At 33.3% G+C, this 18113-nt stretch overlaps 1 protein-coding gene and 1 pseudogene across 1 annotated transcript; both read right to left on the reverse strand.

Annotated features, from left to right (window-relative positions):
* Positions 1-7789: 7789 nt before the first annotated feature.
* LOC123693164 (pyruvate kinase-like) lies at positions 7790-14041 on the reverse strand. The gene is made up of 9 exons (XM_045638136.1): positions 14003-14041; positions 13468-13600; positions 12938-13161; positions 11782-12111; positions 11422-11568; positions 10004-10105; positions 9613-9858; positions 8569-8791; positions 7790-8014 (listed from the first exon to the last, which is right to left on the reverse strand). The coding sequence occupies exons 1-9, from the start codon at positions 14039-14041 to the stop codon at positions 7833-7835; spliced, it is 1626 nt and encodes a 541-aa protein (XP_045494092.1). The 3' UTR covers positions 7790-7832.
* Positions 14042-15429: 1388 nt separating this feature from the next.
* LOC123693238 overlaps positions 15430-18113 on the reverse strand; it is a 30743-nt pseudogene continuing 28059 nt past the window's right edge.

Raw genomic sequence — 18113 nt, forward strand, 5'->3', positions numbered from 1 at the left:
GTGTTTAAGCAACAGATCAGTCAGTTTTTATAAGTAAGGCTGATTGTTACTTACATATTTTTTAAATAATTTAAATGATGGTATGAGTGGTAAGATAAGTAACCTAGTTACCTAGGTACCTACTCATAAATTCATAATGAATTACCTATTATATAAATGACCATATGAAATAAATACCATATGAATTACCTATAATATAACCTATTAGGTACGTTAAGATTCACTCCGTCACAATTTGCATTATTTTGAGACACTTTTGATTTTTAGACATGCGTACCTATTGCGTAGCTTATTGCGTGGTACTATTTATCACATATCAATAACCCTATATTACTTGCTCTGTGTCAATAACAAAACTTGTACTTAAATATCTCTCTAAATAATGCACATTGTACAGTTGTATAGAGTTGTACAATGAACATGCTTGACTTCAGCTGTTAATAATTCGGCTTATAAAATATTATAGTCCCTGTTTTAGCTTAACCGTAATTGCTTTTGAATAAACATGCCTGAAATATAATTAATTAAAACTTTATTTTATTTATTCGCTACTTTTCATTCTACCCGAGTGCCGTGCGAACATATTCCGAATATTTTCGGTTCACTGAAAAATTCCAACCGAAAGTTACGCCTGATATTTCCGAGTTACCGTCGAGTGCTTAACACAGAGCACAGGCTTTACGGTAGTGTTAACAGCACCTGATTTTTTGTTTTAGGTACAGATTTTTTTGCCTAATTATTTTTCAACAGGTGACGAATTTCTGTCTCGAGCACCACTAAGCCGCGGTAGCGGTAATCATGAAATACCCTTAGTTTAGCTGTCGTATGCAATTAGTGAAATTACTAACTACATGCCTGTGAATAGGAATTGTCGGGTTACAATATTAATTAAAAAGAGACTGAATAGTGAAAAGGTAGGTAGTTACTTACATTTAAATTTCGTGTGTGTTTTCAAAATTTTCTTGCTTTTACAAAACTTTATTTCTTTGCAGTACTTGCTTAAGGATTTTTGCGAGAAATTAATTTTAATGCATTCAAGTGTATTCTTTATGTTAGAGGCGTGTCGGTGTCTCGCATGATGATGGGCGACATTAGCACAGGACATTACAGGACGTCTCTGTTGATATAATCGCGCGTGAGCCCTTTTATAATTGCAATTTACCTTTAAGTATAGACACCTATGTCTATGTAGACAACAGGTAGACACTTTGTTAAACGTGAATTGTAAAAACGGATGCTTTCGATTTTGATACGACTGACGAATAGAGTCTCACCGTAGGACTCGCTAGGGAAATTAGGATGTAAATTTCCATTCCACTCTTGCGAACCTATATTCACAAACTCTTTGTTTTCGTCAGAAATTTAAGGATACGCGATCTCGCGGGATCTTTGTGTCGGATATCGAAAACATTCTATGAAAAATCGTCGATGTCGTACCGTGGATATTGTTAAACGTATAAAATGTGAAAATAAAATAGATATGTTTGTATACGTCCACATGGGGTTTGAGCATTTTTTTTTCAAAGATAGCAAAGAAGTTAATGAAACGAAGGGTTAAAATATCTCAATAATAGAAATATACCTTTTATTTACATAAGTACCTGCCTTCATAGAGTTTTCGAAATTACAGGTCTTTTCTTTAGGTGCATTACCCGTGAACAAAATGATGTACATAGTTAACAATTATTGGTTAAAACTATTTGAAAATAAATATGAATTAAGTTATTAAAAATTTCTCGATAATAGGTTTATATATGTATAATATAGGTAATATCACAAATAGGTAGGTATTAAGATGGATACTGAACATAAACTAACCGAGGCGTCGGTCTTACGAAGTTGCAAAAGTTTAATAGTGTTTTTGTCTCTAGAGCTTCGAGACATGTCACATGTACCCACAGCTTATATAAAACCTCCTGTCCATATGCATTCAATGCAAATACGAATAACCTATGCAGACTTCCGGTATTGAACGATAGCAGTCGATGTTATGACTAGCATATCTATTAATATTAGACATAATGGAATTTATAACCTAGAGAGTTGAGTAGAGACGTAGATTCTTGTCTAAGACTCGACAAAAGTAGAAAAAAAAAATCGTAACTTTAAATTCAACCTACTTACTTATATATATCTCATACGTGATACGAAATCCAATGGAGAGGATGCGGTTAATTAATATTATAATTTTGTTTTTTATTGAATTAATCATCAATAATTATTGTTCAAATAAACTCTTTATAGGTTCTAAATTATGCTGAACGTATTTTTGGAAAAAGTATGCATAGGCCTGTACTTATTTAAAAATATGCACTGAAACTAGGCTTCTTAAAATGCAATAATTTTAGTCCAATACTGTATATAAATACATCATGAAATAAATCTATACAAAAATCATTTCACAAATCGTTCCATCCAAAAGTACCTATCATCTTCTTTGCACAAAAATTCCTTCATTTATCCTTAAAGTCCTCGTATTCGTATAATAAACTCAATAGTTAAAGCTTTTGGCGTCGTAGCAATTCTTTACAAAATTGTATTCGCATTTTTAAGGATCCTAGATTGGGGATGGAATCGGACGTAATTTAACCAATACACAACAATGTTTAGCAAGAAAGTCGGACTCCTTAGCCATCCTATACCGGGTTATTGTTTTTGTTATTGGCGCGGAGAAAATTGAATTTGTCCACAATCCACGGGATTGCAGTACGGCGTGTGTATCTGGATCAAACAAATATTCAATTTTCCAATCTAGTTTTTACATTTTACAATAGTAAACGCCGACCGCAACAATGCAAGAGTTTCAAACGGCGATGTAAAGATTTTTTTATAGGTAACGTAAACAAAGTGTTTCTATGCTTTTTAAAATTAAATTTAAGATTTTTTTCAAATACCACAGGAAATGTTTTAGATTCCAGAATATTATTATAATACCTTCATATTATTATGTAGGTACCTAAATTAATTGTGATCGACGAGGTAGAGTTTTATAGGTACGTATGAATTAATAAATACATAACTAATATGTAATAAATAATATGTAATTGATTTACTTTATATATTATCCATGTCATACTTGATTATATAGGTAATTAAATTTGATGATTTCTGAATCATTAAAAATATAATCAATAATTTATAATATTGAACTTCATTTAGGTAACTAGGTGCTTTAATACCGAATTTTCAAAATTATTAATAATAAAATAAATCGCCCACGTAGAAGCACAGCCAAGGTAGAGTATAATACGTAAAGGTTAGATACACAAACAGGTAGCTGTAAAAATCCTTTTTGTAGAGTCAAAGTTATCATAAAAAAATGCGGAAGCAGCGTTGCCGTTAAGTAATTAGACATTTTTTCTTTAGCAGTGGATATTTTTTCTTCCAAGTTATATACTTATACCTCTTACATCCTCTACGTGTTCTTTTTAATTGTGTAAAAAAATTCTTTTCACCATGTTTTTTCGACTAAATTTACATTTAAAACGAATGGACTTAAAACTAACACCTAATGCTAAATTCTTTTCTGTGAAACGTGATGGAAATGTAAAAAGGGTTTGAAATAAAACTCGATCTAGTTAATTAGTGACGACGTTCGTGGAGCACTAATTGTGTCTTTTTGTTCGAGCTTTTTATTGGACACAAAAGTCAAAGTGAATGGTCTCGTTACGAGGAAAGTCTAGAGATTACTTCTTTTCTTATAAATATTCTGTACAAACAGTTTAAACTTAGTTGAGGGTGAAAAGGCATCTACAATTTGTTAAGGAAGGTTTAAAGTGTTCAAGAATAGATTGATTATAAATACATACATACCTAATTCAATAATTGGGATGATTATTTTAACATTACATTACGAGAGTTTGCCTGTGTTAGAATATACCTACCTTGTTTAAAAAGGGTTTCAATGCGTGTATATGTAATTTTCTTGTTCTAAATACCAAATCAACAAATTAACGTAAAGACATAATTACAAAATATTGCTCCAAATTAGCCTGCATCTGACTATTGTCAAGTCATTCACTCGTGATGAACAAGCAAGCAACTTCATTTAGCCGTGGTTTGCTCGAGTGGCCAGCCAAAGATAGGGCACAATCCCTACTCCACTTGTAGCGCCTTTGTTCGTGAAAGCATTTTGAAATGCAGTAAAATTCAAAATTGTGCTTAGCCGTATTTATGTAAAGAATTAACCTCTTGATGTACTGTATCTCGGGTATATGGTGGAACGATCTGATGTTAATTGACTGGGGTAATTGTATCATTGAAGAAGATAGTTCAGGATAACTGAGTAGTTAAGTAGTTATCTAATGTCAATTGAATCTGTGAGGGTAGATTATGGATCTGGAAAGAGCTTTTAAATGGCTTACTATACTAGTCTATACTATATAAGCAGTCATCTTTTTTTTCGGATTGCAATACCTGTATTCTAACTGTTACACATTTTAATGCAAATGCCAATCACAGTGATTGATATAATATACTCATTAATTATACAACTATCAATAGTTAGATAGGTACATATAACTATGGATAGATATTTCAATGTAGATTTTATGATTATAGTTAAAATAAATGTCAGTAATGTTCTATTTTTAATTCGCAGTTTCTTAAACCCATTTCTGCATTTAATGCGTGCATTCATCACAGAAATATAAAATAAACAAAGATGACATGATAAAATGCTCGCCGTGGGTCTTATCTTGCTTCCCTTCACAGTAACGCTAAATCCTACGTATTTACGATTCAGAAATTAAATTGATAGGAAGAGATAAATATTCTTTATTTGTACTAGGTATTTATAGTTAGTTAATTAGAAGTTTAATAAGTGGATAAAAAATATCTTAGTGAAATAAACTTTTGAATTTGAGCTTTAGATATTATAAGAATCGATGTTTGTAATTGTTTTTGATTTATTAACCTTCTAATATACATACTATAGAGAGACGATTTTATATATTTATTCAACATAACGAATACAAAACTGTTCATTTTCTTGAAAAATTATATCGAAGATTTTGCAGATACCATGAGCTCATATTATGGCCATCATAATCTTGTTAGACTATAGCACACTTCAATCGCGGTAGTGGACCTTTTAAGGGTGATTGCATTTACATCAATAAATGCATATTACTTGTGACCTCGACAGAATATGTATATATATATTGCGCACGGTCAGTGCAGCAATATTCTTCATTTATTAGGTAGGTGTTCATTTATAATAATAATAGTTTAAAAAAACTAAAAAACACGCTTTTTATAGAAAACCGAACTAAAAAATAGAAAATTTTATCAAATTAGTGTATTGTCATCGGTCCTCAATAAATCTACAAAGTTTGAACGAAATCTGGCCGTTTAAAGTGGGTCAAAATCGCGCCCAAAGAAGTCGGTTACAAACATACAAACATACAGGAGAAGCTAATATAAAGCGTGTAAAAATAAATAAACTGTACCTACCTATTTAATGCATTCCGTTTTCAACGATGTGTAAGTAACTATATCCATATTCAAAAAAGTCGTTTGACGCATAAAGTAATTAGTTTTTATAAAAAAAACCCTTTACTTTAACAAATAAACGGAGCAAATAGCGTGAAATTTCGAAATTGGCCACAAAAAGGCGGACTGAAGTTATGAATAACTTTCTTCCTCATTTAATTTAACTTGTAAACATTACCATTTAACCATTTCTACTCGATCCCACTAAAGCGCCATTCGCTAGCTTTATTCAGAGAATTTGTGTTTTTTATTTCTCGCTTAGCTCGTTACTTCCTTCCCACTAACCCTGTTTTAGTACTGTTTACACTTCAAACGCAGTTTACTTAATAAATATTATCTTTTTACGCAATTGCAGCTTAAACTATTGACATAAAAATACTAAATGTAGATACTAACTACGTTTTAAATTTGTTACATTTTGAATATATTCTAAATCCAAAACACCTTTTGAATTTGATATCATATTATGAATGAAAAATGTTCTATATGATTACGAAAGACGATTTTTTCTATATTTAAAAGTTTAGCATACATGTTTATCCTTTGAAATTTTTAATGGTTTTTTAACTTTTTAGTAAGGGTTTTTAAAACATGCTTTAAAATGGACGAAAAATTAATTCCCTTTTCTGAACTTTTGATAGATTAGTGTACAAGAGGAATATTGGATCGAGCTTCAAAAATAGCAACATGTGACAAATGTGTCAGGAAACACGACAGTAAATTGATTAGTCCTTTGAAAGATACCGCGTTGGATGAGCCGATAATTGGGACGGGAGTTGGGACGGTCTGACGACCAAACTTCATATTCACTTATTCGCGAAGTACTTCATTATCTGCACGCGGTTATATACCAGAGTAGTTTGAGATGGAAACGAGAATCGAATGAAGTGCAGGAGATTTGTTTGTAATGATCGATTTCCGTGCTTCGGAAGTCAAATTCGTGTTTAATAAACGTGAATGCCGACTACTACTTCAATTACCAGGTAGCGAACTAATGAAAAAGTTATTGGAGAATGCCTTGAGAATGCTATCATACAATAACGTGACCGTTATCAAGTTATAAGATAGACTACGAGTAAAATAGGAATAAAATATGATGTTTATTTTTGTGTAGGTATATTAGACTTTGTACGCACTAGGCATAGGCATATAATTTACCTTTAGACGCTCTGGAGTCTACATAACATTTTATATTCAAAAATGTAAATCACCTACTACTTTAACCAACAGACTCGTGTTCGTAATAATTTCATAAGATATCGAGCTTTTGAAATCGCAGTTACGCAAATTGTTCGCCGTATATATTCATACCTACCTTTGACAATGCAGTCAGCATTTGTCCAGAACGGTAACTGCTAGTAATTGCATCCGTTCGAGACGACCTGTTCACTTCACGCCACCTTTCTAGTATCCTTGGAAGCTATACTGATTTTAATCGACTTCAAAAAGGAGCGGGTTCTTTTGAAGATTTTTCAAGATGTTTGAATCAAGTTTACTGTGTTTTTACGTTGTAATGTAACGATTATTTTTATGAAATTAATTTTGTTATTAAAAGTATTTAAGCTCGTAAGATATACCTACACACCGAATTGACCTGTCTTGGTTTTAAAGTTGGAAAAGGGTTTGATACGTTGAAAACGTTTGACCTTTTGTCGAATTTGTGATTTATAGATTGATCAGCAGTACTTAACATTCACAGGCAACATAACACTAAAAAGCCTTTTAAATGTTAAGTAAAAGTTACATAGTTCAAAATTTAAGCTGTAAACATGGTAATACCGCTATCGGTTATGTTTATAGCAACCCGTACCTATTAAAATTACAGATCAATTACTGTTTTACATTCAGCACCAAGATCGAGCTAGGTACGCATAAATTTGCCTCACCTCACTATATTAAAATAACATACATGGCATCTACTGTTATTCAATTATTCAATAAAGGCTTATAGATGGGCTTACATAAATTCTATTTGATTGCCTCAGTGAGTTCTACAAATTGGCTGACCGGCCAGTAAGCACAGTTAGCTCTTTGCCGCTGATCACCGATGTTTTGTCACCTGAATATTCCGATTCACTATGCAGACACCGCCAAAGGACGTCTAGAGCTTTCGATTACGCTTTTTGATTTTAAATTCCACTAGTGCTTTGACTTTGAAATAGAGCTGACGAGACTTTGACTAGACTACTACAAGTTAAACAAACAATTCGTGTAAATCTAATCATTGTTTATTTTCTAGTGTAAAATTGTTGAAAATGAGGGTACTATAAAAATACCTATTTTTTTTAACCTAATTTCTCTTTATTAAATAGGTTACGATGATGTTCAGAATCTGATTTTTACACGTTATCAGCTTCAGCATACATAATTCTCATAGTATTCGTGTAACCTGCGCCCTGTCGCCATCCTGAGACAATGATCAAGGGATCGCCAACTCGAACAAAGCCCTGTTCCATGGCCCATTTTGTACAAAACGTCACACGGTTATTTAGATCCGTTTGCCAGTCTACATCAGGAGCCGCTACAATTAAAAATGTTACTAAAAAGAGTGGCAAAAAACTAATTTGGTAAAAATAAGGTCTGGTTCTAGATTATATATTCTTGCTTGCAATCCGTTAATGATACTAGGTCCCTTTCCATTATTACCTACAAGTTTCTACAAAAAACAGTGTTCTGTACACTGCCTTTTTATACTGTAACAAGAGCAATAATTCTGTGTCGGAATGTGCGTTGTAGGAGTATTTTTCCTATTTCAATTCCTTTGACAATTAGGCATTCTGTTTTAACACCTGACTTGCTGGAACCGGCTGAATTGGACTGAATTATGTGTTGGTATTTGGACCTTTGCACCCAATAAAGATATCTAAAGTGACACAGTCGTGGACAGCGTTAGTGTTATGTAGTGCAACAACATTTCCGAGTTTCAGTGGACTGTATATTGAGAAACTTTTTTTTTACAGAAAGGGAAGTTTGATACTTGTACAAAATTGCAAAGATAAAATTATCCTGATTATATGTACATCTGACATACATTATTAGTGATAATTTCACTACCTACTCAAAATAAACAATTACCTTCATAAATAAGAGGCATAATGCCCCTCCATAAATGCATCTGCCTTGCAATAGGCCCGTATCGGGTGACTGCAATGATGGGACATCTCGGTTTGTACTTGGATACGACTTGTGCGGTTTTTCCCGACGTGGTCACGACTACTACGGCGGCGGCGATGGCACGTTGCGCTGCGAGTACGGCTGCTATTGCCGCTCCAGTTGATTGGTCGCAGGGTATTGGAGTCTTAAAGGAAAGGAATTTGACCAATATGGAATTCAACATATAGGTTAGTTAGTAAGCTCTAGTACCTACATAAAAAAGAGCGTGTGTGCGTGCACACGTGTCAGAAAGAACCTTCTTTCACAAGATTCAAAGATACCAAAATCGTTGCCTTACTCCATGATGTGACGGTATTGCCATGATGCGAGTTGCGACCATGAAATTTTTCTCTCAACGCGCCTAAAGAAGTTTCGCTTAAAAAATATTTCAATAGGTAACTACTTTAATAGTTTTTTATGATTGACATAAAATTACAAATTGTAAGTACCTACATACTGTAAATACAGAATAAATTTATATTATTTATGTGTCTGAATACTTTATTGAAGCTTTCCTTTATTGGAATATGAATTAAAACAGAATAAAGACACATGGAACAATATAAATAACGTTATTCGTTCGACTTAATGCTTATTTATGTGCTCAGTTGTAATTTATTTTTGATGCCCACAGTGTACCTACTGTAGCTGATAAAAGAGAAATCGAAAATAATGACAAACACGGAGAATTACTGGATTAACCTGACAAATAATACTTTATGTGGTTAGCAAAAAAATAAAAACGGGAAGCTTTCGATAGTGACATTTTCGCACAAATTTTAAATACTTTTTTACGTCTTGATGGGATATTAACTCTTGTCTATTATGAAAAGATTGACAGGCCGGGACAGGATTATAGGGACTCTATAATCAAGTTTGTATTATTTATCGAGTATTAATCACAACATAGAGAAAGATAGACCAAGTAAATTAAAATCATTTTATATAAAATAAAGACGAAAATACCTTGTCCACTAAATCGTGGAAAATCTGTTTAGTCCACATACAAGCTTCTGCCTCCTTGCATGCGCTGGCTAGGCACATAACCGTATCCACTGGGAACTGGCCAACCGCTGTTTCAGCGGAGAGTACCAGGGCATCAGCACCGTCGAGGATGCAGTTCGCAATATCGAGGAGTTCGGCTCGAAGAGGCACGCTCTTATACCTCATGCTACTAAGGAGATGTGCACTGATACAAATAGGTATGTTTGCCTGTCAATAAATAATAAGAAATATGGATGAAGAAAATAGTTATAATACTTTTGAATGTCCAATATCGATAAAGTGTGATAAAGTCAATCACCACTTTGTATCGTATCGTTTATTTATTTAAATAAATGAACTGAAAAATGAATACCTTGTTAGCACGTGCAATCATATTTTTCTGAGCAATAACCAATTTTTTTGGTGTGATATCCGATCCCAGTTCTTGCCTCGTAATCATTATTCCGTTGCTGATCTGCAAAATAATTTAATGGAACGAAGGAACGATGAAATAAAATTAACGAATTCATTATTTTGCGGAAGCTTAGCCATATCTTGAACATAATTATTACAACATAATTGTAATTTGAATTATTTCACAATATAAATAATAGCGGGAAATTGATAAATAATTTCCCACTTGAAAATAATAAGCAATCAAAATAATAATCAATAATAAGCAAACATCTCATCATCATCAGCTGACATTTCAATTATGAAAATGGTATATATAGCGCTGTGCCAGTCTGTTATATTGTATGGAATTGAATCTTGGGGTGGTACATATAAATCTTATCTAATTCAGCTTGAACGTGCCCAAAGGGCAGCTTTAAAGGTTTGCTTTCATAAGCCTCGATTATATCCAACAGCTGAATTATACAAACTATCTCAAGTACTAACAGTTCGCCAATTATTTATTCTTAAAACCGCGTTAAAACAACACAGTTCTACTCCTTACAATCCCCTTACTGAGCGTCGCAATTATTTATTAGCTCCGACAATTAGACTCAATACTTCTTTCAGTCACAGATTCTTTTTATTTCTTGGCCCTTACATTTATAATAAACTCCAAAATATTCTATCTGTACATTCTTTAAACTATCACAAACTGAAAATTTTACTTGATAACTGGCTACAGGGACTTTCATACGCTGAGACTGAGACCTTTTTAGACTCATTTATCTAATTCGTTCAATTTAAGATTTCAGATGTTTACCACACGCATTCAAACTCACTCACACTTACTCACACTACACACTCACTCACTCGTCACAATCACTCACACTTCATCCGGGTAGACTTTTGCATGTTTAATTTTAGTTTTTTTTGTATCATTTTATTTTTATATTTTTTGCTAATGTAACTAAAGTAATTTAATTATTAAGCTACATAGTTTCTTTCTTTGGCTTAATTATAATGTTCTGTTCATCCGAGTGGTGGAGACCTGGTGACCTGTATTACAGGTTTTACACCTACCACAGGCACCAGCTTTCTACACCTTGTATACGTTGCCTGTATGTATAATATGTATTGTAAAAGGAAGAAATAATTAAAGATTATTTATTATTTTTTATTATCTAAAGAACTAAAATGTTGCCAAATAAACTTTGTATATTATAACCGTACTTCCCAACTATCCGAGTCAATGAGAAACTTTTGCGATTGAACAAATATCTATTCAAACTTCCACATGTGACATGACTAAGATGATTTTTCTAAGAGCATCGTGGTGACTAGTTGCATTAAAACTACGCGAAAGTCTGCCACAGTATTCCATTAGTTAGCACTTACCGCTAGAATGTCGTCAAAGTTGCGGAAGCCTTCAATAGTTTGGATGTTGGCGACAATGGCTATTTTCCTTCCCTTCTCACCCATTAAATGCCTGAGTTCCGTAATCGCATTAGCCGAGTCTACGAAAGACGCGATAAGAATGTCCAGCTGAAGTGAGAGATAAGTACCTTCTTTTATTTAGTTTACTTTGTTGCAGTTTTAAGGACTTTGTTCTTTTATATGACACTATAAATAATTGTTTTATATAAAAAAAAATAAAGTGATAGGTCTAGATGTAATAATGATAGTTATAACAAAATGGGGTTGTTCAAATTAAATATTAATAAATCAAAACACGTGTAAAGTTAAATGTGTTCTTACTTGATTAGATATAGCCATGCTGATGTATTCTTTATCTTTATCAGTATAATTCGGCATATCTAAGGAAACGTTCGGTACAAACACATCTTTATAAGAGCCTAACAATCCACCTCTCTCAATTTTACAAGTCAGTGTGGTAGCAGAAATCATTTCAACTTTAAGCATTATAGTTTCATTGTCTAACAGCACGTAGTCTCCTTTTTTAACTTGATCCGAGAAGTACATGAAGTCTATATAAATGGTGTAAACGGAGCATCGATCTTTATAAGTTTCGTCTGTAGTTAGCCTTACTGTATCTCCTGTTTTTAATTCTACTGTCTCTCCGTAACTCTGGAAGCAATCCAATACTTGGAATCTAGACGCATTCACTTAAGCGGCGCTTCATTAATCTTGTTAGGACACTTAATATTCGGAGACAATTCAAGAAATTTCAATGCTGTGAAGGCTTGATAATAATTAGTTAAAATGAAATACAGAGTAATTATATCATTGGCTTAATTAAATGAAGTAGGTTAAATTACGTTAGGAAAAAAAAATAAATTTCAATTCAACTTCGTTTAATATTTATCTTTTCAAATATTATCTGTGATATATAATAATTACTTTTACAGCAGCGTTTAAATAGCCTATTTTGAAAATTAATTACTTAAAACTACAATTGCCGTTTAATAATCTGATAATTTTTTAAAGTTACTCATCTAATTTAACATGAATGTCGAGCGGCTAGCGAAATATAATTATTATACTCGCTTACTGCCCGCGGCTTCGCCCGCTTGGTCTAAAACCTAATAAATTATATATTAAAACCTTCATCTTAAATAACTCTATCTATTAAAAAAAAATGGTTGTCTGTAAAGTCGGTTTACTGACTATAGTTGAACGTGACAACGATTGTGCTTCTATGTCACTCGTTCCGCGCTCTCGCTTGTACTTCAAGCCTTACATGGAACGCCTCAGAGCGAGGTAACGCCGCATGAGTCATGTTCTTTCGTGCATGCAGCCGGCTATATCGAATTATAAGACGTCGTCACGTCAAAAAACTGCATCAAAATCCGTTGCGTAATTTTAAAGATTTAAGCATACAAAGGGACACAGGGAAATAGGGACAGAAAAAGCGACTTTGTTTTATAGATACTATGTAGTGATGACAACATACGTCAGCAATGGTCCCCGTTCTGATCTTTCGACCAGGCAACCTAGCTGCTATGGCTAATGGATAGTTACGACCCATTTGAATACTGTAGTTCTTAGCTGCTTGTCTGAGCATTTTTATAGTCTCTATGTGTTCTTCTTTCGTTCCGAAATTCAAGTTCAACAGGGCAATATTCATGCCTGCTGATATCAGTTTTTCTAGAACTTCGATGCTGTTTGTTGAACGACCTAAAATATGAATTGAAATGTTTTTTCTTTCGGTAAAATGTAGGTATAGGTGTAACACCGTAGTATATTTATATTTGCATTTGATATAGTCCTTTAAACCCTTAAATAACACGAATGATATTATTATTATTATTTTTCAAAGTAACCTAGCAGGTTTCAATCTAAAGATATATTATGTTCTCAAAATACCCTTCTAAATGTAAACCAAATATCAATGAATACGTTAGCAACGTTTGTTAATCCCACGTGACCCTACTTTTATATAAAACCCTTCTAATAAATATAATTTCCAATAATACTTTTTACCCATTGTAACGATAATGCCCGTGAGACGTTGACATCCCGGCGGTGCCTTTATGTCGAGATGGAGTAAATGGTCGAGCGGTGTATACGCATGCGCAGCCGATAGTTGCTGGCCCGGAAGCTCCATTGCATCGAACTGACGCAAAATGTATAAAAATATACGACTTTAATATTAATTTATCGGAAATTCTACTGTGCATTGGAAAGAAAACGTTTTTCAGCAGGTAAATGAATAGACATAAGAGAAAATATTTAAATAGTTACAGACAGAAGGCGGGTAGGTACCTACCTAATGTAGAAATAAGAAGTAAGGGAACAAATCTTGTAAATGGAAAGTCACTAACGCAGTCAACAAGATTGAACTGATTATAACTACAGTACTTAAGTACTTTGGTATCTATTGAAACTCGAATCAAAAAAATCTGTTGTCTTCAGTTGAAATAACAATAATGTGAGTAATTGTTCGATCTTTTAAGAACAGTCATGAAATGATATTTAAGGCTGCAAAGTTATACTACTTATTATGTAACATACCTACCTCGTCAAGTTTTATATCGTGTTCAGTTGGCCAGACCATGATAATTTCTCAATATTAAAAATATAAATACAAAATAAATCCACTTCTAAAACGCACGTTTATTTTGAAGTTTAGAAATTATGACAAGTATCTACATATCAATCATAGAGAAGAATTATTTTTTTTAATGTCATAATTATTAATTTTTAAACACCGATGCACGTCGAAGGAAATTAAGAGAAATTTAGGTAAACCCACATAAACCGTTTCTTCATCCATTCAGGTGTGAACACCATCATCGCATCCTGATGTGATAGAAGTATAGAAGTAATATAAATAGAAGTATAATAGGGATATGATCATCCCTATTATACTTCATAGTAGCCACAGCGTAAGCGTCTTTTGCCACTTATGTGGCCAGTGGCTCATTTCCTTCTTACCCTTCCTATTCTATTATTTTATTCCCGTCATCAATTCTTTTATTATCCCTTATCCCTTTAAAGAGGGCAACGCATGTGCAGGTTCCGCCACTACAATTTTTCTTGGTCAGAGGTGATTGTTTACTATCAGCAGAACCACCAGGTCGGCTGCCCGTTCAAATATTTATAAAATCATGAGGATCTTTATATTATACCACATTCTTAAGTACACAAAAAATTACAAAAAACGTTCCTGAATTCTATTTTTTTACCCGTACAAACTCACAAGAAAATGAGATTGTTCTCAAGCTTTAAATAACTGTATTTCATTGTAAACTTTATTTCAAAATTCAAAACGCGGATATCTTTTTATCGTGAATGTCACGGATTTTGCGTCGTTTAAGCAGAATCGCAAACAACAAGAGCCGTTGCTAACAACGTCAACGTAAATAAACACGGCTTGGAAAAATAAACAAAGGCTTGTTTTATTTGTGGTAAAACCATTAGGGGATCAAAACGGGGATTGAGATAAATAAAAAATAGGGAAAACTCGGACGCTCCAGAGGGCTACCCTTGACAAGGATCGCTACAAATCTTTATGCTGTGCGAATTGTTCTCGGAAACAAATCAAATCTTCAGTGTGGCCGAATAGAAAACTGTTAACAATCGGTTGAATAGTAGTTAGAGATTGAACAGAGCTTGGTGTATCAAAAAGCAGTTCTTATGTTGACTACGCGCTATTCGCTACTATCTACAGTGGTCTATGTATGATTTCTATTTCGGACATATTTTCAAGATTTTTTTAGTTAAATGTATTATCGTGTAATTAAGATATCCTTTCTAAAAATGAAGGAAAAATAAATAAAAATAAAAATTATTCATCTCATACTTTATTACAATATATAATAACCAAACGCTGTTTCAATTAATGTAATGTATCGATTAACTGTATTATTATAATTGTAATGATAATATTATTTAAATTCATAAAACTATAAAAAATCACAAATAACGTTCACCCAAGTGTGATTAATCGTTACATCTGTAAAAAATAAAAACAAAAAAGGTTATAATATTATTTATGTGACAAAACTAAAAATTATGTGTGAGATTTGAAAAGAGTTTCCTACCAGTTTGAAATAAAAATTATTAGAGCTAGCGCGCAAGAGCAACTTTTGTCTCCGCAACTATTTTGTCTCTCCCATCAACTCTATGGGGAGTTACGTGCGCTACGTGCGCGCACTTTCTTAGCCATCTCTCACTCACTAACTCATAGAATTGACGGGAGAGACAAAATAGTTGCGGAGACAAAAGTTGCTCTTGCGCGCTAGCCGCTAGCTCATAATCAAGCGATTATCTAAAAACATATATTTGAAGATAGAAAAATCTAGAATCCCTTTACCTATTTGCTTTCATACTCACTCGACCAACAGTTTCTTCGAGACGCGCACTATCCACACCCTGACCGTGTCACAGAAGGAACTATCATCAGACCCTCGCTGCAGCGTCACGTACATGTCCCCGTACACCAACCAGCCCCTTTGTACTGCGTATTCTATGGCGTAGTCGATCCGCTTTTCGATCGCTTCCTGCCAATTTTTCGATGACTCTGGTGGTTCTGTTGAATATTAATTTAGGCTAGATGATTCATGATTTTATTTTGCTGTGGCCTGTGACGCGCAGTTTACCCACGGTCGAACCCGCGTGCAAAATTAAATATTTCTAAAGCTAATGTGTTTTTCTGATCTATGACCTTTATTTTTGTAAAGTTTCATCCAAATCCGTCCTGCAGTTTTCCATCCATCCATTATATTTCAACCAAAACAATTTTTCTTTCTTTGTTACTTTGGTGATTTAAAGACCAACGATAATTTATTGTGTAAACATTTCAAACACTGCTCATATGGACGGGCCTTAAATATAAGGTAACTTGTATAATGTACATGCATGCCTTTATACATGAGCGGCACAACGCTTCTATACGTATGCAACAGTCTCAAAACACTGATCTTCTTGCTGAGAGAGATTACAAGGCACGCGGGTCTCATGCGGTGAAGTGCCTTCAGGGTTTTGCCGGTCACTGTTGGTACTATTATAACTCGTGAGTTCGTCTGGTTGGCGACTAACGCACATGACAGTACGGCCGCTTCTGCTGCGTTTGTGGGAGATTTTGCCTTAAAATATGAAATTAGAATAATTGTTAATTAGTTTGCGATTATTTTAATAGAATGTGCATTTATACATGCAAATTACAAATAATATATAAATGAATGTGAAAACAGTGAATTCATAAATTAACGAATTTTGGTGGATATTATTGAGTTCTATGAATGCGTATGTCAATTTTCTAAATATATTTTGTACATAATAATTACTATTTACTTTTTATATACCTACATAATCTAGTATAATATACTTCACCTCATCAAGAAACCTCCAAAAATTACTTTTACTAGCAACAATTGGTTCAACAAAGTAGCAGGTTTCATTAATAGCATGCAGGACTTCATACGTATTATCAACGTTGAAGCAATCTCTGAGAATAAAGCCGCTAACTCCATCCATAAGTGCATTCACTACGTCTGATATTTCATTGTCGTAGAATAATCCAGTCTTCAGTGCTTCCTTGAAAACTCCACCGGATAAGTAAAACGGCTTACCTGCCTACAAAAGGAGCTGATTAAACGTATGTCCAATATAAAATAGAAAGAGACTAACAAATACACACAAAAGGAAGATAATATACAAGAAGAACATGCACAAATTTTTCAAAGAATTTTTCTTTTAATGGTTATAATATTATGTACCAATTCAATTATACCCTCGTATTATAAATTCACGATTCATAACAAAACAACTCAAACAAGAGGATCACATATTTTTAAATATTTATTCAGATGTTTTATGGTTTGGGATTAATGAAGGAAATAAATACTATTATACCTGCATACACTTTCCACAGACCCATTTTTGTATATGGGCCAAACGAAACTTTTGCGATACATCTATTTCGAATGGTAAAAATTCCCTCGATAGTATAATACCATCACATTCCTGTAAATTCGTTTTACTCTTAAACAAAATAGGTATGGTCTCAAATAAAAATCTATGAAACTGCCGAATTGGTTTATCAATCCCATCATACCAATAGTCTTCACTAGTTTTTGCACTCTTTACCAACAAATCTATAGAAAGTCTATTATTGTATAAGTGTAGTATCCGCCTATATTTGTACCGCTTCGTATTACCGCGTTTGGATTATTTATGTTTGAATTTGTTTTATGTGTGTGCAATAAAGTGTTTTTTATTATTTTATTTCATTTAAAGTCTGTCCACAGAGAAGGCAAGTTGAACAATGAACATACTGTCTAGTGACGTTGGGTGGAGCCACAATGCTTGTTCCATAAGACGTAACATCGTTCTAAGTTTGGTGACCTCTTGTTAGTTGTTAGGTTAGGTGTTCGTACAGCGCGTTTACAGAATAATATACTTATTATTGCATTTATGGAGTGTGCTGTTTGTAATATAACTTTCAGACATTTATTAACGTATGATGTCTTTAATTAACTATAAAATAATAGATTATTATCGTGATAGAGTGACTTCTAAAGATTTTTATAAAATAAGTGGATTGAAAGAATTGGGGCAGAATAGATGTTGTTAAATAATATTTTTATTATAAATTACATGTTTAATCAGTTTATAACATCACA

The sequence above is a fragment of the Colias croceus genome, chromosome 7, assembly GCF_905220415.1.
Source record: "Colias croceus chromosome 7, ilColCroc2.1".
NCBI classification, from domain to species: domain Eukaryota; kingdom Metazoa; phylum Arthropoda; class Insecta; order Lepidoptera; family Pieridae; genus Colias; species Colias croceus.